Source organism: Homalodisca vitripennis, chromosome 4 (assembly GCF_021130785.1).
Source record: "Homalodisca vitripennis isolate AUS2020 chromosome 4, UT_GWSS_2.1, whole genome shotgun sequence".
Taxonomy (NCBI): Eukaryota; Metazoa; Arthropoda; class Insecta; order Hemiptera; family Cicadellidae; genus Homalodisca; species Homalodisca vitripennis.
In genome coordinates, this window is record NC_060210.1 from 17,922,809 (window position 1) to 17,938,799 (window position 15,991).

Below are 15,991 nucleotides of genomic sequence, written 5' to 3' on the forward strand. Positions count from 1 at the left end.
GATTGGTAGAAGGGGTGAAATCGAGTGGCCCACAAGATCCCTAACTTGTCACCTCTTGATTTTTTTCGCTTGGGGTCACATTAAAGAAAATTTCTACAAAACCAAACCTCAGAATATCGAGGAAATGAGAGAAAAAATTGTACAAGTGGTCTAAAGTGTTTCCCAGGAATCTATTTTCCTCGCTGTTTCATATTCCTACGCCAGCCTAGGACTCTGCCAGACAGTCCAAGGATAGCAGTTTGAGCATATACTTTAATTATCAGGTATTCCCTATATGCTTTTTTACCTTATCCTTGTTTTGTACTGATACAAATATGATTCAATCAATAAGCGTCTTTTTGTTATGGGACAAGATAGACACCACTTGGTTTTCACCATTTGTCTTCTTTTAACAAGACATTTCTAATGAGGTATCTATCTTGTAATGGGGTGTGCCATATGAAATTTTGGGGTTACTCCCCATGTCCCCCATTTTGGAAAAAGGGACAAAGTCCCAAAGAACATTAAAAAGCACATTTTTCTTAGTTGGTATAGTGTGCTGAATCCGGTATTTGTAGATAATGCCGTTCTAGGGATATACAGCCGTTTCTACACTTTTGCCCAACCCTGTATACCTCTCAAAATTCTTCAGATATACAACTTATTATACTGGGTGAGTCTAAAAGTCAATAAATATCTATATAATTTCAAAGTTGTAAAGTCCTTTTAGACTCACCCTGTATATCATTTTTTTTTCAGATTATTCGAAATAGTAATAAATTATTATATTCATTAATAATTTCTTATTTTCATAAAAGATGTGTTTGAATGCGCTAGATATGATTTTGTTAAATACTTTATAACTTTGCACTATCTTATCATATATGTATGAAAGATTTATAAAAAATCCAAAATATTCATAAGAAGCACGATTTTATCCTTACTCAAAATATGTATGTTTTTATAAATTTTTGAACTTTAGCGCAAAATCCATTAAGAATGTATTTTCAGTCACTTGTTCAATGGCTTTACAGCATTGGAAATTCAACCCATATGTGAATTATTATACAGTGGAACTTGGATAATTCGAATCTCAAGGGACCAATAAAAAAATTTGAATTATCCAAAATTCGAATTAAAAAAGTAAGAATTAAAGGCTTTAAATAATGACACTTCACATCTTTGCTGAAAACCTTTATTGAAAATAACATGAATGGTTGTAAATATATGTTTTTCAGCGCATTTCTACTAAGCAAAGTATAGTTAAAACTGTGCAAAATTGAATCATGAATTATCTAAAAAATACACAATTACAGTATATGTTTATGAATAAAAGAAAATAAGTTGAATGGTGATAAGGAACATTATACAGTACAATATTATTTAATTTTTCGAAAGAAATCGGAAATCTTCATTTGTTTTCTAAAGTTAAGTCTTTCAGAAGTGACAAAAGATTCTATTATATTCAATGAATTGAAAATAGACTCACTTACGTAATTTTTACTTTCAAAAAAACGTCTTAAGTTCCGTGATGTGATGTGCTGCTTCGGCCGCACTCGGAACGTTTATTTCCGCCCCAACTGATGACTCGCCGACCTGATGCCATATTGCCATCTTGTTTATTATTGAGCACTTCAGCTATGATCTCCGCGTCTGTTATCTCACTACATACTGCAACATCTTCATCCACGTTGACAAAATCTTCAAACGTGATGGCAGGGTCAGTAATGACGTCCTCCCAGCTGTCAACTGAAGGTACCGCTTCCGCTATAATGTCGTTGGCTTTTTCGGCGTCGTCCTCCTTTTTTACAAAACCATCTTTTTTAAAGCAATGTTTGATCGTTTTGGGCGTTACTTTGTCCCAAGCTTTCTTGCTCATGCGAGAGGCTTGAAGAATGTCTAACTTGATTTTTAGGGCGTCACAATCTTCAGTCAGTATGTACTCAACCAATAAACGTTTGTAAAACTGTTTTAGATTTTTTATGATCCCCTGGTCCATAGGCTGGACAACCGAAGTCATATTGGCAGGGAAAAAATTACTTTAACATTTTCCATTACTGGAATTGTGTTGTGCGCAGTACAGTTGTCTATAAACAAGATAACTTTTTGTTTTTCTTTTATGAACTTTTTGTCTAAATTCAACAACCGTTTCTCAAAAAGGTGACTGGTCATCCAAGCTCTTGCGCTGTTCACATACTCCACTGGTTTTGATTTGACATTCTTGAAACAACGGGGACTAGCCGACTTGCCAATCATTAGTAAAGGCAGCTTTTCTGATCTTGACTGATCGCGATTTTTCTTTTCCTTTGCACCTTTCCTTTGCACCAACCAGGAGAGTAATTCTCTCATTACTCAGTTTCCCTCCGTGGCATTTTTCTTCTTTAAATGTGAGTGTTTTGTCAGGGGTGCATTAAAAAAAAAGTCACGTTTCATCAACATTGAAGATGTCCCTTTTTGATCCTGAATCATCTCCTCCAAATCTGTTTTCCATTGGTTGGCTTCTTGTTGATTAACACTTCCACTTTCACCACAAATGGATTTCAAAGAAATTTTGTTGCGATCTTTGAAGCCGTCAAGCCACCCTGTACTAGCCTTAAAATCTTTTTTCCCTAATTCAGTAGCAAATTGTTCAGCTTTGCTTCTTATGAGAGGACCACTCACTGGAATCTTCTTATCCCTAGTTTGTTTGAACCACTTTAAAACGCAATTGTCCAAATCTGGATTTTCTGGCTCCCTTAACCTTTTCCGGTCTTTAATGTTCTCACTTTCACTCCCTAAAATTTTTTCTTTATTCTTTAAGTAGGTGGACAATGTGTTGGGAGGAATTCCAAAGTCCTTGGCAATCTCAGATTTTTTCTTAACCCCCTTCTCTACTTCTTTGATTGCCGCTATTTTTTGAGCCAAAGACAAAGTTTTGTATGTTAGTGGATTACGAGGCGACGACATTTTGCTCAACAAACAAAGAGTCAAACACTAACAAATCATATGTAAAATTACGGAAGTCATGCAGTACTGTACGTAAACAAACGACATGCAAGAAAGTTCACACACCCGCACAGTTGTCAAGATAGACTAACCACGTGACCCTAACGGTTGAGTCAATTTACAAAAAAAAGCTGGTAAGGAGTGGATTGGGTGGGGGTGGAGTGACCTTGCAGGCAGCGCAGCTTGTGCCAGTCGCGATCAAGCACGTCTACAAAACAATAGGCGCAGAAGCATAGGGCCGAGCCGGGCGGAAGGGTGGCTAGATCTGTGTCCAATGGCCTTGAAGCAAGTGCCTTGCGATTAGAAAGAGTGCAGCGTCTTTTGGCAAATCTTTCCACTTTAAAATTGGCATCGGGTTCGAATAAAAAGTTCGAATTATCCAAAATAAACTTCGAATTAACCACGATATTTTTGCATTACTTGTATAGAAAATGCTAGGGACCAATATAAATATTCGAATTATAGAAGTTTGAATTAGCCAGGTTCCACTGTGTATATATATATATATGTTAGTTTGGTTATTTAAACACATATGTGAAAGAAACGGCCAAATACAAATTAATTGAATCGTAAAAAGTGAGGGCTCTGTGGTGTAATGGTAGCACATTCACCCGGCAAGTGAGAGATCCAGGTTCGAGTCCCGGCGGAGCAAGTACTTTTTGCGATTCAATATTAAATTTATTGAAATTAAATTAGGCTATTGCCACTTATACAAATTTAATGAATGTAAACAGAAGTCATTTGACAGGTATTTGGTCTTCCGATCATATGTTAGTTTGGTTATTTAAACACATATGTGAAAGAAACGGCCAAATACAAATTAATTGAATCGTAAAAAGTGAGGGCTCTGTGGTGTAATGGTAGCACATTCACCCGGCAAGTGAGAGATCCGGGTTCGAGTCCTGGCGGAGCAAGTACTTTTTGTGATTCAATATTAAATTTATTGAAATTATATATATATATATATATATATATATATATATATATATATAAATCTTTTTAGAATATTCCAAAAAATAATAATAAATGATCTTCATTAACATTTTCTTACTTTAAAAAATTTGGTGTTTTAATATTCTTGATAATAATTTTTTATAACTGCACTTCTCATTATGCATGTGTGAAAGGTTTATATAAATTCCAAATCATACAAAGGGAACGCAATTTTAAACTTACCAAAAATATATATAGTTTTAACTCTTTTGCTTAAAAAATGTTAACTTTTTTATCAATTTTCGATCTTAGCGCAAAATTCACTAACATTGTATTTTCAGCATTTTTCTACAATTGCCTTACAACACTGAAATTCAACCTATATATGACTTGTTGCTTATTATTGTTGCTGTAGTTTTTTATTCACAAAATATCTAACCTTGAACAAGTCTGATAAGGATGCCAGTTTAAATTCAGCTAATAGTTCTCTCAAATCAATCGATTTGTTCCTAAAATTAAGTGTGACTTCATCAACCATATTACTAATAACGAAAACAAAATATAAGCTAAAAATAAATCAATTAGACAGACACCAAAACACAACGACAGCAGACGTAACTAATAAGACAGTCGGCCTGGTCAGCTGGTTTCAGTCAAAACAGTTACTCGCACAAGACGTTTATTCTACCCATACAAAGAGGAATAAAATTTGATTTGTTGAGTAATAATACACCTCAATCGATAGCTGGACTATTCGCTATCGATTGATATTCGGTTTTAAACTGAAACATTGAAAATACGCAAATAATAAGCGATTTTCAAAATGTCTGCTTACTGCCGTATATACAAAGTATGGCTAAAACACTTTTCAGTGATCAGTAATTTGTGTACTGCCGATCAGGTGATAATGGCGGATCTCCGAAGATTCAATGTTGAATTCCGTGGGTCGATTCTCGAAACTGAATCTTTCCTGATAATTCGGCATTTGGGTTAAACATGTTACTAAGCATTCTCGTGGCAAATAAAGCTCATTATTACGAGCTGTAGTATTGTGAAAGAGATATGTGTTTATTGGTAACACTTATCTGACTTGTCTATAACTGCAAAAAACTCCCATCATGTTTTGACTGAAGTAACCTGAATGTTTTTTTCCCAGGAGTGTTAGACCAACTGCGCTCTCTGTTCACCCAGATTGATGGCGGACTTCTGCTATGGTCACTGTTCAGCGCTGGAATGGCTATAATCATGTTGAGCGGTTGGTCCACCCCCGCCACCACTCCACGAGCCAAGAAAAACAACTGAAACTCGGATCACGTGTTCACAACTCTTATCAAATTTCTTCTAACAATCAAATATGTATAGAAGATCTTTTTGTAAAAGATAGATTTTCATATAACAAAACAAAACTGTTTCAAGTGACTTCATAATTGTATCTACTGTTTGTATCTTTTTAAGAGTTTCTGTTGTATTTGTGGAAATGGCGTTTCAAATTTTATAAATTGTCTTTTTTCATGACGTCTTAATTTGTCTACTGTCTCGTAGTAAAATAATAATTCATAGAATTGTATCTCGTTTGTTATGAAAAAAGACAATGACTTGTGTAACCTCTTAATTACAATAAGACAGTGGTAACAATCTCATACACGATGCCAATCTTTTCTTATTTTTTGAAACACTGTACAGATATGTAAAGTTGTCGATGTTTGTAGATATCAAGAACCCTAATCTCTTGTTTTTTCATGCTAGGTAGTGAAATCTCAATGTTAATAATATATATCTGTTTACAAGGGAGGAACAAAGTATTGTTTCTTATCTGATGATTGTAATTGTTATAATGTTCAACTTGTGTAATAAATGATTCCTGTGGTTTAAACTACTTTGGATTAGTGAATGTTAAAAGTTGAATATACTCGTATTATAATGTCCATTCCTCTTATATTTTATTCGTGTAAGACTATCAACTTCATTCCTGTTTTTTCTTTAGAATCTCTTATTTTAAGTTTACATATTTCATTAATTTTCATTTGGACTTTGTGGTTAATGGAGTCGTCTTTTTGTTGCGTGCCAGCTTGAAACTACGTAATATTTTTTCTTTTTATATTTTTTTGTTCTTGGTCTGTGCCCTAAAATGACTAAAACCAATGAAATCAAACCATCAAAATTTTTAACTCAGCGTCGTAACCAGCGAAAGCACAGATTTTTCGACTGATTAGTTTTAAATCGCTTAGTTTCAGTAAGATGAATTTTCCAAAGGTCGATTTCTTCTACCAAAGTTCAATTCTCCGGACGAGATAAGAAATGCTGTAGTCTGGTTTAACACTGAATGATTGCATTTATTAGCATGTAAAGTGTTGTGGACGTATTAGGTTATTTAGCGGTTTGTAATCGTGTAGATCAGGGTGAAGTCAACATGGATTTTCTCCAATTGATTTTAATTTATTTTTATAGTAGTTTAGGTATTTCCACATTTCGGATAAGGTCAACAAACGTATAAAGCGTATTTGATTGGAAATGTTCAAGACGTAATGTGTACATTTCCAGACAGTTTTACCAACATTAGCACCATTACCTCTAAGCTCGTACGTTGACAGCCTTTATGAGTACTGGTCAACGAGAAAATCTAGAACTTTTAAACTAAAAGCAGGTAGTATCACTTGCAAATCTTTTTTATAGGTAATTTCATTTTTTCTAATTATTATATATGAAAACCCTTGTTCATTTCCCCAAAAATATGGAATATAACATTAATTTGTACAAATAAATCAGGATAACTTAAAATAAACAGTATGTTTTTTAGGAAATTGATTGCTAATTTTGCATCTTTTTAAGGTTAATTGCAGAAACATTTTGTAAAAAAAATGAGCCTCTAAGCCCATTTACAACTCCAAGCTAGTTTACCGTGCATAGTCGTTGTAAACCGTAGAAATGAAGTCAATTGTCTTGAAATTACATTCACTCCTTTGACTCTGATTTAGATGATTTTCAGATGACTGATATGGCTTAGGGGAAACAAACCCAGTGTCAAGAAAATTTGAGTTATTTTCTGGTGGTGTACTAACAGGTACTACCCCTGAGTCAGACGAATTTTCAATATTTGTGGATGATGCATTTAAAGGATAAAAACCTGAGCCAATAAAATTGGTATCATTTGTAGAAGGTACATTTGCATCATTAGTATCATTTGTATATAAAGTGTTAAAGTTTTGAAATTCTGAATCATAAAAATCTGGAAGAATTAATTCTTCAAGGATTCTTAACTCTGTTTCAAGGGGATACTGTTTGCTCTCTTGTAGTGTATGGTTATTTACTGTAACATGGTTAGTGCTTACATCACTGCTCATGCATATATTCTCTTCCATTTTGATGCTACAATTCTGTAATGTTGATCTACCTGTATTTTCTGTTTTTAATCGGAAGCTTCGTCATGCAGCTTTAAAGATATTTCTAAAAATTAAAATTAACTAATTATTTCTAATTTAATAATCGAAGTGGCTGCAGGTACTTTTATCCTTTAATGACTCCAAGAGAGTGCGTTACTTCCAAAGACTATGCCTGAGGCATAAGTGGGCATGTTTTAGATGGCTAAGGCATTGCTAGTGGAGCACACCCTGTTTGAACACATTACTGCCTGCAGATGTCGTGCAGTTTTGCCAACTGAAAAAATGTGTGGTAAAGCAAAGGCATGATGCTTACTGAATTTCCAGCTAAGGGTATCTCCACCTCAAACTTCTGCTCTTCCTTTTCTTACCTTAAGTTGTTTACCGTAAAATCTGAATTTGCCTGGTGGTAGGAGAGTATAAAACTTACAGTATTGTCCACATCACGTAAAGTAACCGTGTAATTTTCTACAATAATAGTAGAAATTAGTAGAGTTTACATCTCTATTATCGACATTTGGACAGAGTATTTTCTGCTCAGAATTAAATGTTGAGAATTACAATATTTTTATAAATTTTAGCCTTTGGACTCTATTGAGCTGGATCTTTAGCTTATAGTATGTTTTTTTATTTATAAATAAGGTTATAGACTTGTTCCTTTTCTTAACCCTATCCTGCTCAAGTTACACCAAATGCTTTTGATGCTCCTGTGCTGGGTTGATTAAATCATTCTGCTATAAGAGAAATCTTTTAATCATTTTTCTAATTTTAACAACTGTTTAAGCCACAAATTGTTATGAAGGTAATTGAATTATCTATAATGTGGCATTTATTAAATTAGACTTACAAGATTAAAGTAAATTTATTATAATATAAAATTGAAATATTTCCTTGTGCAAAATAAAATAATGATTTTATGCTAATAATTCAAAATATGAAATACATAATAATTACAATTACTCTTATTGTGTTTCTAAATTTTCCTGTTGGTTCTTAAAAAATTTGTGTTCTCATGAAAGAAATGTCATGTTGTCAAAAGAACGAAGTACAAAACGTTTGTTATTTTATTTCTATGTAGCAACGTAATTCAATACAATTAGTCAGTGAGCAACGTATTTCTATGAATAAAACATATAATGGCAATTAGCCGGGAGAGGGTTAACATAGCAGTCGAGGAAATTTGTTTTCCAAAATAAAGCAAGGCTCTGAAATTCATTCAAGTTTTGTACCTTGTAACTGGCACAATTTATTGTTACATACTCTATTTTTATAATTTTTAGCATAGTTTTATAAAGTACTCCAACTTTTATTATTATAATTTTACTGCCTAAATGTGTATTTTTATATTTATTTTCAAATTCTTTAAGCTCACTACTATGTAAATATTTGATTTTTATAATAAAATTTTTATTTTTATAATTTTTTGTGCTTTGACTAATTTTTGTTAGCTTAAGTTCAGTTGTTTAACTAAACATGTCTTAGGAGATTTGATTAATAAAATAATAATTCTGTGTTTTTGGATGATTGAGTATTTGTTACAATTTCCCTTTTAACCTACATTATGCAGGTTTGTGGTTGATTTTTCAGCTGTACGCAGAGAATGTTGTTGCTGCTGATAAGAACAAGATCTTAAAATGAATTCAGCTGATTTAGTTTTTTAGGTTTCTAATACATTGTGTAATCAATTTTGGAGTTATGAAGAATCTTAATATTCCATCAAATAATAAAGTTTCAATTTCAAATGAAGCAATGAAAAAATAATTTTGGGGCTTGACCTCTCAGATTTTGATAATACGTTTGTATGGAAGTTATACCTACTAAGACTAATCAAAATGCAAAATTTTATACTTTTCTGCCCCATGGTTTTTGAATGAGACAACTATTAAACAAACTAAAACAACTATTAAAGCTTAAATTTTTGGCATTCTTTCCAATTCGAAATGCTCTTTTATTTGACATATCACATAACTATTTTGCATATTTTAAATTTTTTAACCTTCCCAAAAACAGATTTTTGAAAAACCCAAAATACGTCCTCTTAAAATTTTTGAAAAAAAAAATTATTTTCTCTAAATCAATAAAAAAAAATTTTGAATAGGACATAAATGGGTTCTTATGTTAATAGTTTCTTTGGCTATATTGTTCAGAAAACACTGAGACATGACCATAAACTGCCTTTTTGTGGATTAAAAGCCTATCAAATAACGTCCTCTTAAAATTTTTGAAAAAAAAAAATTATTTTCTCTAAATCAATAAAAAAAAATTTTGAATAGGACATAAATGGGTTCTTATGTTAATAGTTTCTTTGGCTATATTGTTCAGAAAACACTGAGACATGACCATAAACTGCCTTTTTGTGGATTAAAAGCCTATCAAATGAAACCTATAAGGTAGAAAAGGTAAAATTTTGTATTTTACTGGACTGAGTTATAAGCTGTGAGAGGAGCTTATGTATGCTAGACTCTCAACCATTTTCAATCACAACATCCCTGTTGAGCAAACTGGGTTCAGACCTGGCCATAATTGCTGTGACCAGTTTCTTGCATAACATCTTTTATTAAGGGGGCATAATATGAGAGAAAATCAAAGACATCTGTCGCCTTCTTTGATCTTACAGCTGCTAATCACACTGTCTGGAGAAAGGGCCTTCTTTATCAATTTTACAATCTTGTCCCATGTGTTTATGCCGCTTCTCAACTCAATGTAGAGCGGCAGCAAGTTGAAGGCCTTTCTTGGGCAAAAGGAAAGCCCTTTTGGAACTCAAGGTTCAGTTCTTCCTCCTTTGTTTTTTAATGTATACACCACTGACTCCCTTAATACAGTTTAGGAAGTTCATCTATGCAAATGATATTGCCCTAGTGTCCCAGCACAATGATGCGACAAACTGAGGTCATGTAACTCAAGATCTTTCTACCCTCCCAGAGTATTTTAAGATTAAATCCTAATCCTAAAAGACTGAAGTATCCAGTTTTTTATCTGAATAACAAGTTGGCAAGATACAAACTAAATGTCCATTTTGGAGATGTTCAACTTAACCAACGAATATCGTACTGGGAAATCACACTTGATCACTCGCTGATGTTTAAAAGCCACCTAGTAAAGACTGCGGGTAAAGTTAGAACCAAGGCCAACATCATCTTGGGGAGCCAATGCACAAGTTCTGCGTATCTCGGCTCTGTCTCTGGTCTACTCCGCAGCTGAATACTCTGGCTAAACAGTTCGCATACTAGAAGAGTTGACATACATCTTAACATGAAGTGGCAGGGTCTTCATACCATCAAAAACAACTAAGATAATCTTTACCAGCCAAAGAAAGTTCCAACTTGTATAATTTGTTCTGTAAGGATATCAGGATTTGTTCTGACGCAGTCAAATATCTAGGTGTAGTCCTGGATAAAAGGCTAACTTGGAACCCACATATTGAGAACACAATATCTAAAACGACAAAGGCCCTTGTAAAAGGCTCTTTTGACTGAAACCCAAAATAATTTATTAGATCTATGAAGCCATAATAAAACCAATGGTCACATACACTGCATTAGTGTGGTGGCTGAAAGTAGGGGTAGAACAAAAAAACAGCTGTCAGGAGGCTACAGATTCTTCAAAGGTTAGCATCACAGGGGTAATGAGCTCCTGTCCAACCGTGGTACTTGAAGCGATTCTGGGGATACACTCCTCTGGGGCAAGAGGTGATGAAGACAGCCACATTAAGTTTAATGAAGCTTCTGGGTACAAAGCTGATTAAGTCTACCTCCTCAGAAGGGCTCACGAAAATAAACCAGGAATTTCCTGAAGCTGAAATGATAACCACCGTATCAGTAAGTATGGTTAAGAAATACTCTTTTGAAAAACCATACGTAGTCTCTATTGAAGATAGGGAAAAATGGAGTAAAAAGGAGGCCTACCCTACTAAAGGAGTCCAGAAATTACAGATGATTCACGCCTTGATTCTAGGACAGGATTTGGTATTTATAGACCAAGAGTAAACAAAGCTGTGCTTCTGGAAAAATACACCATGGTCTTCAAAGCAGAGATCATGACAATATAATCATGTGCCAGAAGACTCATGCGAATGAGGCCAAAAGGAGCAGAATACTTAATCCTCTCTGATAGCCAGGCTGCACTAAAGGCACTTAACGCCTGCTTGTTTGACTCGAAAGTTCGGGAATGCAAGAATGTTCTAGTGGAACTAGCAAAGAAGAACAGTTACACTCAGTTGGGTGCCAGGCCATGAAATGAAAAACCAGATACCCTTGCCAAAATAGGTACAGAATCCCTAATGGTAGGACCTGAGCCAGGCTGTGGAGTAGCTTTCTCCTGCAGAAAAAGCTCTTATAAAAGATTAGGAAAAGAGTATAAGATCCTTTAAATGAAGTAGGGCTTCAGGATTAAGGAAATCAAAAATGTTTATCTTTCCTTACACTAAAGGATGGGCATCTCTCCTAGAACAAAGTAAGGAGGATATAAGATTGATATTAGGGATGTTGACAGGACATGGCACCCTTAGAATAAATTCTTATGAAGGTAGGTCTTATGCAGACTGCGGAGAAGCAGAAGAATCAGCGGAACACATGGCTAAACTGTCCTGCTATATCTAAAAATAGGAAAAACTTCCTAAGGGAATATATTCTCAGCCCCAAGGGCATCAGAGAACAGGAGCCCTCAAATATGACTGGCTTCTGTAAAACTCTCTGATTCTGAGGGCACAAACGTAAGTAAGGGATGTGCAAAGGTTCTTTTAGGATTATGTGCAGAGGCAACCGTCTCTTTCCCTTGAGGAAAAAAGAAGCACTCAGATCCTACATGACATAGATCAGCTGAAGTCCATCACTAAAAACTGCCAGCCACTTAAAAAAATTAATTTTCAGCCAATAACACCTGGATAATGTATTAGGATGTGTTTGATGGCATAAGTTCCTGATTCCCAATCCAACAGAAATAGTAGGTGGTGTGCAACTCCTTCGGAGTGAGTGGAATTTGTTAAATAGATTTTGCATTGAAGTAGTAGGAGCGGTTCTTGGAATTTGATATGGGGTCAGGCTCCTATTGAATCCTGTGACTGAGCAGCTGAAACCCAGACAATGCGTGAAAACTGTTCTTTGGCGTGCTTTTCCAGGGGGGCTAGCCGTTGGTGGTGGTTCGGAAGTCACTTTTAAGCCGTTGGTTCCCAGATTAAGTGTTAGAGAGGGCTTCTTAGCCCTAACTTCGTCTGGTAAAATAACGTATCTTTATTTTTTCCCCTAGTTTATGTTATTTATTGTATGACTCGAGTTTTTCTTAGCTTATGAATAGTACAGTTTAAATGGTATCGGTAACTGAAACTTACCAATATATATATATTTAACAGATGTTAAATCAAAACTGATAACTGTAGATTGTGCGTAATTTACCATGTACCTGTGCACTCATGGTGAAAAATACATATAATTTAGTTACGGTGGGAAGAATTGATTCAACGTGAATGTTGAGGTTAGCTCTAGTTCATCTTCCTCTTAGAGGTAAACCGCTTGCAAAGAAACCTGCGCAGAAGCAAATTTGTAAGCAGTACCGCGCAGAAGGGGCCCCCTCCGGCAGGGGGTTGTGGTGGGGAGTGGGACCAGCATCTTCTTGTATCTGTTTATCAGATGTGTGGATTGTGTCTTGTTCGCACAGTTTTGTTTACACTGCAGCTACTTTACCTGTTCTATAACTATATTATATTTTTGTGTTTAGGCGTATACAAGTGTCGCAGTCTAAGCGTAAAATATTAATTGAACAAATTAATATAGCCATAGACGTATCCAGGGAGCTTGCATTTTATTGTGAGGTTAGCCGCACAGTGGCCAATAGAGATGTGTCGTTCGATCTTGACCCGTTCAATTCGAATGGGTCAATGAAGTGAATGAGTGTTCTGGATCAGAGTATTTCAAAAGACCCGTTCACCTTGAACGTTTCGTTCATTTTTTCCTGCTACCTGAATAAATTGTTATATTTTTTTTCAAATCAGATATATTATTTTTAATAATTGTTAAACTACAATATTACAATTAAGTTCAGTTAAAAACCCTTATCTATACAAAATAGCTTAATATCATATGGAACTAACTAAACCTATGGAGTTTAAATGTTGTTACACTAGGTCCCCAAAATTGTTCAGTCATTCCTTTCGTTCACTGCTAACCTATTAAGAATAAAACCATAATCATATAACTCAACAGGTGGAGTAGGGAGTCTGGGTATTATGAAAAGTAGTGGGAAGTTAATCGGTTGGATATAAAATATCTTGTTATTTATAAAAATAAATTATTTTCAAACGAGGAATGTGTCTGTTTAATATTTAGTAATTTATTTAAAACATTTGTAAGGGAATAACCTTACCCCACTAATATTATAAATGCGAAAATACGGACTGTGCTGAAATTTGGAACAGGTACAGCTTTTGGTTTGAATTAACATTTAGAGTGATTTTTACCACCACAGATTCATTTCACCAAATAAAGTCAAATTCAAATTAAAAATTTAGTTTGTTTACATTTGAACGTTATGATAAGAACAAAACTTATTTTGACAGCTATAGTTCGACAAACTTCCTGAAACATCTGTTTACATTTGAATTTTATCAATAATAAGTAAACAGTGCTTGATCGGTAGTGTAATGCAGAAAATAAATAAAACATTAATATATAAATTTTACTCCAGATTGCGCCAGTGACGAATTACAATCATTTAATGCATTAAATACTGTTATAAAACTAATCTTAACGAACAAAGTTATGAATGTTTTCACATAAGTTACTTTAAACTGGCGGGCTTCCTTGACATTATGATATTACATTTTAACAATGGCTAATGGAAAAACAGAGAAATGAATACTAACATGCCTCAACGATTCATTCTTTCCCTGGCTACAGTCCAAAAAACAAGTGTAACGCAAAACTTTTAATAACGATTATTTTGGAAAGCTGCAAACCTTAATAAGAATTTCCTTCTTATACCGAAAGTACATAGTAAGTAGGTAGGACTCTCCTCTAGGTCGTAATAGGCTTTTCAGTCCTACTTATGTGTGTATTTTCTCCATCAGGACAAGGCAAACAAAACTATGTCAACACGATTTTGACCAAAATAGATTTCAGAGAACTAGATAATAGAACGTATTTTGATCGAGGCAATATGGCAAGCTAAACTGTGACATAGTAGGTAAATGAATTTAAATGGTCTTAAGCAGGCAGGCACTTTTCAACCGAAGTAGGCATCTCGGTCCTACGTAAGTATATATATATATATTTCTTCTTCGCCAGAACAAGGCAAACTCTACTATAGTACTGGAAATATCTTAGACCTGAAATATATGACAAGGACTGGAAATATACGCTTTTTGACCGAAGTAAGTTTCCGAGACCTGTGTGATCTGAGATTTGTGTTTTCTTGATCGGGATGACAAGGCAGATTCAGCTGTGGCGTTGTGTATATAATTAATTAGAACCAGAAATGCTCCTACACGTGCCAAACATGATATAATAATTAAGTTAACCTCTGATACTATTTACCACGAACTTAAATAATATCTACCTGATGTATGCCTACTTACGTTTTAAAATTTTTATAGGACCCCATCATATTACATCATAATTGCTTTTACTAAGTAATATAAGGACTTTGGTTCTAAGATTGCGTGCGAAGCCGAGGGTAACAGCTAGTACTGCAAAGGCATATCAATCAACCAAGTCCATTGATTATAAGTATTTACATTTAAAATACTTAGTAATGTATCTGGTAACTTACAATTACATTTTTTAATAAGTTTGAATAGATATATTTACATTTACTAGATTCCTGAAACAATACATTTATTGTTATATATCTATCCATTCACTGTACGATATGCTGTTTCTTCCTCTATTCGAACACTTTTTTACAAGCGGATCCATTTTTTAATTTGGTTTGATCAACATGATGACCGGTATTACACGCTCTAGCGGGAAGGCTCAGTAACTCTGTAATGATCGGTTCAACTGAACGAATCGCAGCAGTGAACAAGAACGACTGAGCCGGATCAATCAGAATCAGCGAATGCCGAGCAGTGGTGGGGATACTGGGAGAGGGTGGCATCACAGCGTCGGAGGGGTATTTACCCCACCCTGCGTGAACTCAAATCACCCACAGTCTTTTTGTAAACGGTCTACTATAGTTCAGCATCTGGAACGTCACTTCCTCTTAGAGATTGTGCCTAGAACATTGTTGTGCACCTGATGAGACAATGAGAACATCTCTTCACCTGGCAGAATCGAATGTATAGTGTACAGTGTATTCAAAAACACCCTTGTATTCAAATACTTGTTCTAACAGACAAGTCTAGACTTGTCTTACTTCCTTCCCGTAATCCATTGTTTCTTGGTTATTTGGAATTGCTCTGCTAAAAAGGTGAGAAAATCCTTTGCCTTTTTGTGTCTCCTGCAAACATGTCATACCCATGATTTATGAACTCCAGAAAAAATTTGTTTACTTGCTACTTCAGGCCCGTCTGATAGATTCTTTTCTTTTCTACTGCAGGTTTTGTCACCAATGGTCTTAGAAATATGCTGAAGCCAAACACCTTAATCGTATTTTGTTTTTACACAGCAACATGAAATAAACATTAATTTTTGTTTTTATTGTTTACATAATGTATTTATTAATTGATAATTTGTACAATTATACATATTATCATTTGAAAAATTTTAAATTACTTATTCCAAATT

The 15,991-nt window shown here is 34.5% G+C and overlaps 1 protein-coding gene across 3 annotated transcripts in view; it reads left to right on the forward strand.

Annotated features, from left to right (window-relative positions):
- LOC124359003 (lipase maturation factor 2-like) overlaps nucleotides 1-8,795 on the forward strand; it is a 60,521-nt gene extending 51,726 nt beyond the window's left edge. For all 3 annotated transcript variants that reach the window (XM_046811331.1, XM_046811332.1, XM_046811333.1), the window contains exon 12: nucleotides 5,054-8,795. In XM_046811331.1, the coding sequence (XP_046667287.1) occupies nucleotides 5,054-5,199 (146 nt within the window). In that variant the 3' untranslated portion in view covers nucleotides 5,200-8,795. The remainder of the gene's footprint in view (nucleotides 1-5,053) is intronic.
- Nucleotides 8,796-15,991: the final 7,196 nt, after the last annotated feature.